The sequence below is a fragment of the Coenobita brevimanus genome, chromosome 52 (assembly GCF_032717465.1).
Source record: "Coenobita brevimanus isolate Jiangsu-jjx chromosome 52, ASM3271746v2, whole genome shotgun sequence".
Classification (NCBI taxonomy): Eukaryota; Metazoa; Arthropoda; class Malacostraca; order Decapoda; family Coenobitidae; genus Coenobita; species Coenobita brevimanus.
The window spans coordinates 9,036,329-9,051,088 of record NC_137005.1 but is presented as its reverse complement, the minus strand read 5'-3'; the positions used below and the strand labels follow the sequence as shown (position 1 = coordinate 9,051,088).

The 14,760-nt window shown below is 45.9% G+C and overlaps 1 protein-coding gene across 1 annotated transcript; it reads left to right on the top strand.

The window, feature by feature from the left end:
• Window positions 1–335: 335 nt before the first annotated feature.
• Window positions 336–13,106, top strand: LOC145400451 (uncharacterized). The gene is made up of 4 exons (XM_080272965.1): window positions 336–577; window positions 9,195–9,307; window positions 10,127–11,024; window positions 11,819–13,106. The coding sequence occupies exons 1-4, from the start codon at window positions 336–338 to the stop codon at window positions 13,104–13,106; spliced, it is 2,541 nt and encodes an 846-aa protein (XP_080129091.1).
• The last annotated feature ends 1,654 nt before the right edge of the window (window positions 13,107–14,760 follow it).

The window sequence follows — 14,760 nt, the reverse complement described above, 5'->3', positions numbered from 1 at the left end:
ATTCAACATTTGGATTAAGCAATTCGAGTAGATACGTATGTCGAAAATACTAATACAGTAATTAACCCAGATAAAAACGTACGGGAACTGTTCTAATTTTATCAGTTTATGAGAAAGCAATACTCCAGCTGAATTCAAATCAAAATGCCTCGACTTTTGGTGATTTAAAACTTGCAGGGAAGTAAAAATGCAGATAATTACCTTGAAAAACTTTGGAACGGCGCAAAGAGTCGGATAATTCACCTAGAGAAGATATTTTAGGAGGGACTCATTTATTTTTTAGCGCAGAAAAAAGAGAAAGTGACTGTGGTGTGTTTGGTATCAAGGGTGTGACTATGGATCCCGTTGTGGTGAGGGGCCTGTTGTCCTCTGTGTCCTGCCTACCTGCCTCCACCACCACCACCACAACAACCACACCTATCGGATCCAACCCCACCAACACTACCACCACACCCATCATAGCAGCCACACCCATTGGATACAACCCCACCACCACCACCGCCACCACCACACCCATCGGATACAGCCACCTCATCATCACCACCACCACCACCACCACAGCAACCACACCCACCGGGTACAGCCCCACCACCACCACCGTTACCACCACCACCACAACCACCACATCCTTCGTCCGTCAATACACAGGTAAGTAGGTCTTCAGGTAATAATACGGCGTGATGCAAAAGTTAGCCTTCACCTTTTCTACCTCACCACTTTCCTCTACTGACTAATATCCCAAAGCTGAAGGAGGCTTGGGTCCGAATTCCCGTCGGCTGTCGAAGCTCCCTAACACCTTTTCCTAGGCGATTTATCCTGTTTATAACACTTTACTGTCCTCCTCTATATTACACAAATCTTTCCAATATCGCCTACTCTGCATAAATAACGTACAGAAGGATATTAACCAGCCATATCCAAAAACTAAGTGTGAAGCAGACGCAGTGCAATAGAAGGTGGATATTTTCGTCATTATGCTTATTGATCATAGCACAATAGGACAATGCTGTGGCTGAAGTTGCATTCCATACCACTTCTTCCTGACTAGCGCCAAATTCTACTGCTACTCTCTTCCCACAGCACAGTATTCAAGATGGACAGATGGCAGTTTTCGTCCAGTAAAAGTGAACAAAGTAGATTTTATTATTTTGTCGGCCACTTGAAGCCCCAACCACGCAAACCATTTTTCAAACATATTTTTTGGGGTCGATATTTCCGTTAATTACCTCGGATTCCAAATTAATGAGGCGAAATTCCATCATAATTTGTCAGGATTCTAGAGTTGTGGTTAATGATGTAGTGACATGTCGAGAATTTTTCACTAACGAGGGGAAATTTAAACTCTTCCATTTGGTTTGAAATTTAAAGTTGTGGTTAATAACTGTTGCATGTCTGAGGCAAGTGAAACAGAGGGACATTAAAACTGAGATATGATGATGATATGATGATGATGATGATGATGATGATGATGACAAGCAGGAGGAGAAGCAGGAAGGGGAGGAAAACGTATAGGAACATATAAATATACATACATACATACAATACTGTACATTCAAACTTACAGGTACAGTGTATCCAAGAGAGAGAGAGAGAGAGAGAGAGAGAGATGGAAGGCTTGGGTAGAATGAGGTAGGCCTATACCAGGGTTACGCCACTAAACCGTCCTTCCCTTCCCTTCCCTTCCCTTCCTTTCAGTCTTGCTCCAAACTCCACCCTTCTCTCTCTCTCTCTCTCTCTCTCTCTCTCTCTCTCTCTCTCTCTCTCTCTCTCATTTTCCTTTCATTATCTCTGATTATTATAGTCACCCAAAGACAGAAAAGAAGAGGGAGTAAAAATACTCTTTTCACTCTAACTTGGCCTAAAATTCATCTCTCCATCTTGAATGCTTAGTTGTAACAATAGATATCAGTGGAATAGGATGCTAGTCACAAAGAAGTGCTATGGTAAGGATGTAGAGCCTTAGTATTGCCTTTTTCTGCCACTGAGCTACGTGAACTAAGCTACAAAAGGACGAAAATCTGGGCCAAGTTAAGGTGAAAGGAGTGTAGTTACGATAAAAACTGATCCTAAGTCCTTTTGTGAATCTGGACCTAACTTACGATTAAATTTGGTCGTAACTAAGATGTGATTCTGCAGGATGAACTAGGCATTGTAATATTTTGTACCCTTCCTTCCTTGTCCTTCCTGGAAATAACACGTCACGCTTACGGAAGGGAATTGGTTGGAAGTTTGTAAAAATTTAAAAGGTCTGATCTCATCCCCTCCTCGCAACTTCTTCTTCTTCTTCCCCCTCCTCCTCTTCCTCCTCCTCTTCTTCTTCTTTCTTCTTCCTCCTCCTCCTCCTCCTCTTCTTTTTTCTTCTTCCTCCACTTCTTCCTCTTCTTTTCCTCCTTTTTTTTCTTTTTCTTCCACCACCACCTTCACCTCCTCCTCCTCCTCCTCCTCCTCTTCCTCCTCCTCCTCTTCTTCTTCTTCCTTGGCCACTCTCCCTCAAGGTACTCCCTTTCCTTCTCTTAAGCCTCAAATAATGCCCTTGAACTGAACGATAATCTCTCTCTCTCTCTCTCTCTCTCTCTCTCTCGTTGACGGAGTGGCCAGAGAGAGAGAGAGAGAGAGAGAGGTAAAGATAAACGTGTCATTCGGAAAAATACGCTGATAGGGGAGATAGGGAGGCTCCTTAGCCCATGAGAATACGACCCAGGGAGAGATAAGAGCAAAGGGAGAGATGGAGTGGGAGATGAGAGATAGGGAGGGAGGGAGGGAGGGGGGGAGAGAGAGATACTACGCTAGGGAAGGAGGGAGGAATAAAGGGAGGGAGAAAGGTAAGATGGGAAATGGGGCGGTAAGAAGGGAGGGAGGAAAGAAGGTAAGGAGAGAAGGAAGGAGGGTGATAAGAAAGGGAGGGAGGGAGGGAGGGAAGAAAAAAGGGAGGAAGAGAGATAAGAAAGGAGGGAAGGATGAGGGAGGAGGACGGGAGGTGAGACGGAGAGAAAGATGGAGAATGGTAATGAGGTCGGCAGATAAAAGGGCAGAAGGGAAAAGTTGAAAGATGGGAGATAGGGAGAGGAGGAGGGAGAGAGAGCCGGAGGGATAGATGGATGGCAGGAATGATGGATGGATGAAAGGAAAGGAGGGAGGGAGGGAGGGAGGGACGCCGGAAGGGAGGAAAAGATGAGACACAGGAGACAGGTAGGGGGGGAAGAGGGAAGGGAGGAAGGAACGATAGAAGAAGGGGAGGTAGGGAGGTAAACAAGAGGGAAGGAATAGACTGGAAGGTGATAAGAAATAAAATCACAAAGGAGGAGGAAGAAGAAGACGGAAAATAACGTTACTTGAGAGAAACAGGAGGAGGAGGACGAGGAGGAGGAGGAGGAGTACACAAAATACACACATACACAAAAAACGCACATACACACAAAACACTCAAGAAATGGGACAAATCATACACAGGTGAGAAACTTAATTCACACACACACACACACACACACCAAATCAGACCAATTCTCTCTAAAAGAAATGAATAAATAAAATGTGCGTGGGGAGAGAGTATGTGCATTAGGGAACAGGAGTGTGTGTGTGTGTGTGTGTGTGTGTGTGTGTGTGTGTGTGTGTGTGTGTGTGTGTGTGTTACCAGTGTCTTCCATTACACGCTGGCTCCTTTATTTCCTTATACCTCAAAAGGAAAATCAGTAAAGCAAACAGTAAGGCGGGAGAAGAGGGAAGGAGGGCAAGGGTGTATAGAGAAAACAATGCATACTATTACACCGACTTGTCATTGAATCCTACTTGTTAATATTCTCACTACACACACACACACACACACACACACACACACACACACAAACAAACAAACAAACAAACACACATACACACACTACAATACCACATCTCACACACAAATACACACTCTACAATGCCACACCTCACACACACACATACACACTACACTGCCAAACACACACACACACACACACACACACACACACACACACACACACACACATCACACACACAAATACACACTCTACAATGCCACACCTCACACACACATACACACAACACTGCCAAACACACACACACACACACACACACACACACACACACACACACACACACACACACACAGGGAAAGAAGGCCAATTCACTGTCAGAACACAACAGCAGGGAAACAAAGAAGAATACCACAGACACAAGAGCTGAGTCAGGGTCCTATAAACGTCCTCTCACCTATATCAACACACACTTCTTTAAATACTAATACTAATTGTGATAATTCTTCTCCTGCTCCTGCTCCTCCTCCTCCTCTTCCTCCTCCTCCTCCTCCTCCAACTACTACTACTACCACTTACTTAGCTCCATTTCAAGGTAAGGAGTAATAATAAAAATCGGGTGATTACCTGGCCCCCCGAGGGTGAGGTGGGCCGAGGACGAGGTGACGAGGAAGAGGAAGAGGGGATGGGACGAGGGAGGGGAAAAATGGTGTAGGGTTGGTAGAAGAAGAAGAAGAAGAAGAAGAAGAAGAGGAAGAAGAAGAAGGGGATTGCAAACCCCGTGAACTGCAGGCTGAAGTTGCCCTCCTCCTGCATCCATCATCCACCTTTCACGGCATCAGGGAGGAAGTTAAGGGACGTTTGTGTACCCAGGAATCAGGGCAGTCCACCTACACCAGTGCCACCACGTGAAGGCGTCCCTCTCCATGATGCAAAAATTCAAACTTCAAAATTCACTCTCCCATTGTCTCGAGAATATTTTTATTTTTTTTCATAAAAAAAAAAAAACTGTGTCGAGAGAAAGTCAGGTGATAAAAAATTAATATTATGGTTAGGATTCGATTCGGTTTATTATGAGAGAGAGAGAGAGAGAGAGAGAGAGAGAGAGAGAGAGAGAGAGAGAGAGAGAGAGAGAGAAGATGAAGAGAATGAGTGTGATGAAAGGGCGTGTCGGGGAGAAAGGGGGAGGGGAGAGGGTGGGAGAGAGGAAGGGAGAGGAGGGGGAGTGGGAGGTGTGACAAAAGGAAAGAGGGAGAGGGAGAAGGAGGGGGAGAGGAGAAGGGGTAGAGGGAGGGAGAAATGGGAGGATGGAGTGACACAAGGAACGATGGGGAGGTGGGAGAGAGGGGGGAAGGGAAGGGGGAGGGGGAGGGAAGGGGAGGGGAGGGAATAAGAGGATGGGGGATTGTAAGGGAGACACAATGATCTCTTCCTGGTTTCCTCAAGGTTGCCTATCTACACACACACACACACACACACACACAGACACACACACACACACACACACACACACACAAACACACACACACACACTTTCACGCCACCCAGGGAACCACTATCTAATTACTGTCTCAAGCCCCACTTTTGGCTGTAACGTAATGCAATGACATAATGCCCTGATGAGGATGAGACAGACAGACAGATAAACAGATGGACAGATAGATGGACAGAGACAGACAGACAGACAGACAGATAGAAAGAACGACAGACAGACATACAGATAGTTATACAAATACACAGAAAAGGACTGAAATACTGGCTGACACATACATACGAACTGACAGACAGACAGGAAGCCAAACAGACAGACACAGATATAAACAGACAGACAGATAGACAGGTATATCCAGTCCACTTACACTACAGAAAGGAATATTCATCCGTCCTATATTTAATAAAGTGGACAAAGTTATATTTAATTACTATTCTGCTACGTCACAATCGACCTCTGACGGAAAGGGAAAGTGAGCAGGACAGACCAGACTAGGAATGAACCCGTGCATGACGCCACAGAGAATAGTGAAGGATTACCATGGCATAGTGTTGTGTTAGGCCCCCCCCCCTCTCTCTCTCTCTCTCTCTTTCTTCCACTCTTTACTGCATCGATATCGCCTACACTTATGGATACCTTTATACAGTTCCATTGAAATCTCCAACTCACTCATGGATACCTTTATATAGTTGCATTGAAATTCTCTCTCTCCCCCCCCCCTCTCTCTCTCTCTCTCTCTTAAGTAACCCAGATGAAAGTCGAGATGGAGCCGAAAGCCGAAGTGAACAACAGATGGACGACAACAACAACAAGGGATCAAATGAGTGAATGGAAGAGAGGGAAAGTGACAAGAGGGCAACATGACACTGATGGACGGAGCCTAGTCATGTTACCAGGCCTTGTAGTTATATAGCATCTTAACTACTCATTCTCAGCACCTTAAATACTTCTCATTCTCAGCATCTTAACTACTCCTCATTCTCAGCATCTACTACTCCTCATTCTCAGCATCTCAACTCCTCATTCTCAGTCCATACCTCCTTACCACTACCTGAAATAATTTTGTTTTTGCTTTTCTCTCTTTCAAATTCTCTCTAATCTTGGCTTTGAAATGCATGGTAGCTGTGAGTGAAGATTTTTTATTTTATTTTAATGCAGAAGAGAAAGAATCCAAATTTTGGAGCCTGAAAAACTTGCTCTCGCCAAAGAAAACTGAAAAAGAAGAAGAAAGATTTAAGATTTGTTACTTTCAAGATGCCGGGACACACAATACATTTAAAAGACTAGAGAGACAGTGAGACAGACAGACCTGAGGAAGATTGAGACCAATGTACGAGTATACGTAAGATGCTTCAATATACAGCTTAAGTTCAAGAAAGTTTGTAAATGCAGAACCAGCAGTCACTCCCCCCCCCCCACAGCCCTACACCCACACCCGGCCCCACCCCCACAACCACAACCCACAGTCCCACCCCTACACCCACCCCCACTCACCATCAACATCCCTCTCCACCCCACCCCCACTTTCATCCCCACCCCCACAACCGCCACCTACCCCCACAGTCCCACCCTACACCCACCCCCACACTCCCTCCCCTACACTCACTCCCACAGTCCCATCCCTACACCCACCCGCCCACCACCCCCATCCCCGCCACCATCGCAACCCTACCTCATATCTGTTGACGGGAATAGAGCGCCTCTGTGAAACCTATGGGCCAATCTGCCACATTCGTCACTTACATCTCCCGCCAACTTCCTTGTTGCTCTCACAAAGCAGTGATGTCAGTTTTCTGTAATCTTCGTCCAGTTTCATCACCATCAGTCTCATAAATCCAGTCGTCTTAGTCAACAAGTATGGACAATTACTTCTGGGCAAGCTTTCAATTATTTTCATCATTATCGTAATCATACACAAGATAATTCCATCACATTTTCAACACCGTGCAACTGTGGTGCTGACGAGTAGCCTACACGTGGCTGTGCACCCTGGATGAAGCAGTTGCTGCGTCCTCCCAAGAGACAAATCTCCTCACGTTTCCCTGCACCTCGTCGTGGAAGGACCCTAGTCCTACCTTAATGAGGTACTGTCTACTACAGTGGGGCGCCGTGCATGGCGTATGTGCTGTACTCTACCTTTAGGACGGCCCCATAGAAACAGTTACTTTCCTGTGGCCGACGGGTGTGCTCCGCCAGACAGATCAGTGTTACTTCTCAGAGGAATAATGATATGCTAGAATTATCCTTTCCCATAGTGGCCAAGTACGAACCAGGAAATTTGTCTCATAGTGAAAATGATGCTGGCGAAAGATGAAACATTGTATTGTGTGTGTGTGTGTGTGTGTGTGTGTGTGTGTGTGTGTGTGTGTGTGTGTGTGTGTGTGTGTGTGTGTGTAAGTCCACATACGTCAATGGAATGAACCAACAAGATACAAACACACACTAGCATATGCAAGGTCACACTACCACCACTTACTTGCTATGCTCCCTTGGGCTAGATTCCAACTTCGGCTCAAGGCAGCGCAGACCACGAGGCGAACATGATAACCTCCGAGCCACTTTGGATCCGAATATTATCCCTCGTGCCTGAAAAATGAAAGGGGTAAAATAAACGAGATATTCACGAGGACAACAATAAACTGCCAACTCAGTCATGGTAAAATTAGTCTCTCTCTCTCTCTCTCTCTCTCTCTCTCCAGCTCGCAATTGAGATGGTGGTCAGAGGTGGAATCATGGTTGTTATGGTGATCAGCGAAATGGGGGGATGAGGAGCCTGAGTAGTGTGTGTGTGTGTGTGTGTGTGTGTGTGTGTGTGTGTGTGTGTGTGTGTGTGTGTGTGTGTGTGTGTGTGTGTGTGTGTGTGTGTGTGTGTGTTTGTTTGTTTGTTTGTTTGTGTGTGTGTGCACGTATGTATGTATGTGGGGGAGGGGGTGGGGAGGGCCGTAAGCAGAGCAGAGAGAGAGCAAGGCCATGCAAGTACACAGCTCAATGTTTTTACAGTAGCCACAGGGGGTCATTAACAGTAGACACGCAATGAACTTCTTAATGATGCTAGTCACGAAGAAGTGCTGTGGACGAAGAATTGCAGCACTGTTTATTCTACCCCTACGATACTTGATTACTCTTTTTTACTCTAACTTGGCCAAATATTTCCCTCTCTCGACCGTCAATACTGAGCTGTAACAATAGATTAAACTGGAGATTACGATGCTAGTCACGAAGAAGTGTATGGAGAGGATGCAGAGCTATAGCATTGCATCATTCTGCCGCTGAAGTACGTGAAATAAGCTGCAGAATGACGAAAATCTGGGTCAAGGTAAGGTAAAAGAGACTCTACCTGAACGGCTGAGTACAGTGACATCTCTCATTATTTCTACGCTGGCCATGGACGCCTTCACGTGCTGGCACCGATATAACAGTCGGTGGAGCTCCTAGGGTGTATAAATTTCCCTCAACTTCCTCCCTATTCCTCAAACTCCCTCCCTATTCCTCAAACCCCCTCCCTATTCCTCAAACTCCCTCCCTATTCCTCAAACTCCCTCCCTATTTCTTTAACTCCCTTCCTACTCCTTAAACTCCCTTCCTATTCCCCAAAAGGGTGATGGTGAACCGCAGAAGGGCAAAACAACAAAGTTGAAGTGAGGCTGGTTTTGGTCAGCCTCACTTCAACTTTGTTGAGCAAGAAATCAAAAGTCCCTTGGCTCACACGTAAGTACTCATAAAATTTATCAAACAACCGAGATTGTTGGTACACATGATACAATTCACTACGTTCATCTCTCTCCTCATTAAATTCGTGAACCCAAGGTCTCTTCACAGGCAGATGATCTATTTTCAGATGTGCATTTTCAGTAAGGAACAATTTTCTTGACATCTTGGACAATGGCATGTCTGCACCGATGAACAGCTTCTGACTATCTGTTGCCCGCGAGGTTGCCGCTAACTGCTTCGTATCTGGACATGCATGGCGTTGACGCTTACCTCGCCGCTCATCGCTTGACGCTACCTTCCCGCTCGTCACGCTCGGTGTGGCCGCAGCCTAACAGTTCTCCTACGCGCCGCAAACCTTCACATGTAACCAATTAGGCACCAATACACACCGCCCATACTGAACACAAGCTAGGGCCGTCTCATTCGGGACTGGTATGATAAGCGGGGGTGTCTCTTTCTCTCTTTCTTTCTTTCTTTCTTTCTCTCTCTCTCTCTCTCTCTCTCTCTCTCTCTCTCTCTCTCTCTCTCTCAATATTTTCATCCTTCAACACACACACACACACACACACACACACACACACACACACACACACACACACACACACACACACACACACACACACCCTACATTCCCATAAGCCAAACGTTTCGAGTCACGCAAAAACTCTGCAATCTCACTATTACACTTTCACTCTCATTCCCCCCCCCTCTCTCTCTCTCTCTCTCTCTCTCTCTCTCTGGGTGGGATAACTCTAGCTTTGAAGTACTGATAAAGACAGACGGTTTTATGCAGCTGAGAATGAGTGACAGGAGCCTTTGTGATTAGGTGGATATTCTGATGATGATATTAATAATAATAATAATAACAATAATAATAATAAGTAGTAGTAGTAGTAGTAGTAGTAGTAGCAGAGTAGTAGTAGTAGTAGTAGTAGTAGTAGTAGTAGTAGGATCATCAAAATCAACATGATATACCATTATTGTTATTATTATTATTATTGTTATTATTATTATTATTATCATTATCATTATTATTACTATTATTATTATTATTATTATTATAATTATTATTATTATTAATTATTATTATTATTATCATTATTACTTTCAGGTATAGGTGAACGTGATGTATCAACCTCCGCCCTGTCTTCAGCCACCCAGCCCAAGCCGCCCACCATCCCGCCCATCTTCACGCCCACACCCTCCAGAATCCCGCCCACACCTTGCAAAATCACGCCCACAACCTGCACGATCACGGCCACAGCCTGTAAAATCACGCCCACAACCTGCACAATCACGCCCACGTCATGCAAAATCACGCCCACACCATGCAGAACCACGCCCACACCTTGCAGTATCACGCCCACGCCTTCCAAAATCCCGCCCACACCACACCCCCACTGGTCAACCACTCCTCAGAATCGTAATGGCTGTATCGTCAAGGAGGCCGGCAAAGCAAACGGCGCAGTTATTCAAAACGGCAAAGCAAACGGCTCTCTTCTTCAAAACGGCAAAGCAAACAGTCTAAGCATTCACAACGGCAAAGCAAAAGGCGGCCCAATTATTCAAAACGGGAAAGTGAACGGCCTAGTCCTTCAAAACGGCAAAATAAATGGCCTTGTCCTTCAAAACGGCAAAGCAAACAGTCTAAATCTTCAAAATGGCAACGCAAACAGTCTAAATCTTCAAAACGACAAAGTAAACAGTCTAAACCTTCAAAACGGCAAAGCAAACAGTCAAAAAAATCTTCAAAACGGCAACGCAAACAGTTTAAAGCTGCAAAACGGCCACAAAAAATACCCAAACCTCACCGAAACTACCCTCCATCAGGCCAAAGAAAACGGAGCCTCACCTAGCCACACCCCGGACTACGCGACGGAGAGCGAGAGTAGGCCTAGTCCGGTTTGGCTACGACCCCTGGGCTATGGAGAGAAGCTGATGACCTCCGCCCAAGACTACGGCAACCTGGCAACCGTGTACGCCCTCTGGTTGGAATCACGGCAGGTTATAGGCGTGGAGGTGATCAGAAGGGCGGCCCGTATCCTGTGCAGGTGGGTGGGTTGTTTTTAAAAGTCCCCGCTTCAAACCTATGCCACCCCAGCTTCCGCTCATCTAACACTAAATCTCTCTCTCTCTCTCTCTCTCTCTCTCTCTCTCTCTCTCTCTCTCTCTCTCTCTCTCTCTCTCTCTTGCACACAAACGTCATGCCTTCCCTTTCAAAACGTGTACCTAACTCCCGATTAATTTCGATTTAATCTCCAGTTTCTGTAACCAATATATTATACCACACAATCAGTAGCAGTGTCAAAATGTTTCGTTCAATAAGTCGATTTAACCCGTAAGACTTTAGATGATTTGATTGTTATTTTTATCTGTGACCCAAAAATACTGGAATGCTTTTCTTTTAACAATGAATAGTTTTGTGGGTACAGAAAGTGGAATTACACAGTGTTACAGAAGTCGAGGGGTGTGGGTATGTGGGATGTGCATTGTGGTGCGGTGTGGTGTGGTGTGGTGTGGTGTGGTGTGGTAATGTGATGTGTGGTGGTCTGATGTATCAGTGGTATCAGTGTGGTAGTGTGGTGTGGTGTGTGGTAGTGTGGTGTAGCAATGTGATGTGTGGTAATGTGAAGTGTGGTAGGTTGGTGTATTAGTGGTATCAGTGTGGTGTGGTGTGGTGTATAGTCAAGTTGTGTGTTGTGGGATACTGTGGTGTTGTGTGGTGTATAGTTAAGTAGTGTGCTGTGTGGGGAGTGTGGTGTGACAGTGTAATAATACAAGTGTCGTGTGGTATCTTAGTGTAGTGTGATGTATGAATGCCTGACTAATCCACGTGCCCCACCAGGAAGCTGCCGCATCTACGCGTGGTGGTGGGGCGGCGTGATGGGCGGCTGTGGTGGCGGGAGATGGCGGCGGCGGCGGTCGACGTGGAAGAAGTGGCGGCGACGGGGCAGAGGGTGGAGGTGACGGTGGAGGCACTGCTGCGCCGGCGATTCCAGGTGCACGAGGGGCCACTGTGGTACATCAGGTTCATCTCAGTGCCAGATAACGACACTGACAGCACTGACAACACTGACAACATTACCACAGGATGCTCACACTCAGTGGACGGCCAGACTCACAATAAGTACAAATACGTGTGCATTTTCGGGTTCCACCACAACATGAGTGACGGGACGACCAACATGTCATTCTGTCGGGTGTTCCTGAAGGTGGTAAACGACCTGTTACAAGGGAATCCCGTTGATCTGTCGGAGGCTGGAACCTTCGCCCCTCCGCTGCACGACACTCTGGCTGACGCGGCATCCTCGAAGTGGTCGTTGTTCTGTCTGTTTCTAAAAAGGTTCCACCGTGCCGTCGTCAGCTACGGTGCTCGTGTCAGCAACTTCACGCATATATATCGCATGCCGGCTGAGACATGTGGCAGAACAAGAGTACTGCACTATGAACTGAACGAGGTCACATCCACCAGACTGTACCTTCGCTGTAAAATGGAAGGTGTTACTCTCAATTCTGCCTTCACTGCTGCAGCCAATCTGGCCCTCTACCAGATGATGGCGGAGCGGCGGTTCGACCTAACTGCAAGCCGTATCTACGGCGGTCACGTGGTCAACATGAGGAGATATTGGCCTGCAGAAGTGCGTGCGGGCAGCCTGGGGTGTCATGTATCAGCGCTGGACGTGGACTCTTTGGTTGAAGCGCACCATCTGGATGAATTCTGGGAGTACAGTCGACAAGTGCACGCGTCGCTCACCCACCATTTGGTTAACACATGCCAGGCACTGGTTGTTCAGCCCATCAGTGAACGCCTCAACCTGGTGATCAGCAGCAATTACTGGTTGGATCGCCTTGGTCTGCCCTCCACCAACGACAGCCACTACAGCATCACCAACATGGGCAACCTGGCCACCATCTTCCCTGGCACAGGCCCTGTGGTGGAGGCAACGCGAGTACTACGCTCCGTGTCCTGCCACTTCCTGCCAACACTCTGCCAACACACACTGCAAACCTTCCGTGGCCGCCTCTCCTACTCCCTGGACTATTACACACAGAAGCTGACCAGGGAGACGGCAGCACGGTACTCTTCCAGCATCGTGCACATCCTAACCTCCTCCATCCACAAGCCTAACTAACACCCTCGCACCGAAGCCAAACCAACCCAAAGCCTAAACCACAAATCCCTTCCATGTATATAACAGAGAATTGTACACATCAGGCTTCCGTCGTGTATATATCGTGGGTATCATATGCATCAGGGGACAAGATACATAATACCCACATGTATATATATCTTGGAATTATTTGTGTCAAGGTCCAGAAGCAAAGAAAGTGAAAGCACAAAACGTGAAAAAACAAAGATTGTAAAAAGATAGGTAAAACACATCGCATTACTTCACACACACACACACACACACACACACACACACACACACACACACACACACACACACACACACACAAATGAAAGAAAACTATCACCCTCACCATCACCACATCACCACCACAACCACCACCACCACAACCACCACCACCACCACCACCTAAGCACTCACAGGACATAAAGTGGAAGTGCTCTCTGATTTTCATACTTCTCTTGCAATGAACACCACAAAATTAGTGAGAGAGAATTTCATCATCACCACACTAACCTCTGTTACAAGGTGATGATGATGATGACGATGATGATGATGATTTACACTATACTGATAAACGCAGCCCACACACACATACATGACAAGTAACTCAGGGATATTTTCACACGCTGTCGTCCACTGTCTCAAAATGTATGGACGGAAAAGTGAACGCATTTTTTTTTTTCGTGTACTGTAACGCGCAATATCGACTTGCTCAACAGTGCCGTGCAATACCAATACCACGAGTCATTCCCAATATGAACTGGTATTGGTGGTGTTACAGAAATGACGGTGTTACAGAAATATGCTGTTACGATGATGGTAGTGATGGTTGTAATAGGAGTGGTGTTACAGTATGATGGTGTTAAAAAATTATGGTGTTACAGACGGTGGTGTTGCAGAGTGATAGTTGTTAGAATGATGGCTATTACAGAATGGTAGTGTTACAAGGATGGTGTTACAGAATTATGGTGTTACAAAGGAGGTGTTACAGAATTACGGTGTTACAAAAGTGGTGTTACAGAATTATGGTGTTACAAAGGTGGTATTAGAGAATGGTACAATTTTACTGCTGGTGTTATAATAGTGCTGTTAAAAAAATGAGGGTTACAAAGTGAAACCATTAACTCTTCAAAACTATAACATTCAGTCCTTTACTCTACGTCCATTACATGAGAAATTATGTTAAAAAAAAAATAACTTGCATAAAAATAGCTGTCTTGTGGCATTTAAAAACAATGTAGAGGGACGTTCGTTTTTACTCTTATGTTATCAGAGTTTAATAACCCCTGGGAATATCCATCTCTCTACAGCCGGACGCCACAATCCTGCAAGGGGTGGCCGTTTGTCTTTGAGTTAGTGGTTTTATGAGGAGGGGCATTAACCCGCAGCCAGCTCACTTGTTAACGCGTAGGACACGCTTGTGGTCTGGTTATTTGGTTACCACCCAGCGTTATAAATGGTTTCCAGGGTTACAGGAAACCATTTGGTTTTTCATTTCATGTAAATCCACTTGAAAAGGAAAGAAGGGTAATAATAAGTGATAGGAAAGATGGGAGAAATAGGAAGAGAAGAGGGCAGGCACAGGAAGAGAATGATAAAGGTGAAAGATGTAGACAGCACTACATCAAGTGAGTGGATGATGGTTGCCATA

Bases quoted from the DNA above. Each gene is read 5' to 3' on its own strand.
- LOC145400451 (XM_080272965.1), top strand. From the start codon at position 336: ATGGATCCCGTTGTGGTGAGGGGCCTGTTGTCCTCTGTGTCCTGCCTA. The intron at 9,308-10,126 runs GTTCTCCTACGC...CCCTGTCTTCAG, and splicing joins GGTGTGGCCGCAGCCTAACA to CCACCCAGCCCAAGCCGCCC. The intron at 11,025-11,818 runs GTGGGTGGGTTG...GTGCCCCACCAG, and splicing joins GCGGCCCGTATCCTGTGCAG to GAAGCTGCCGCATCTACGCG.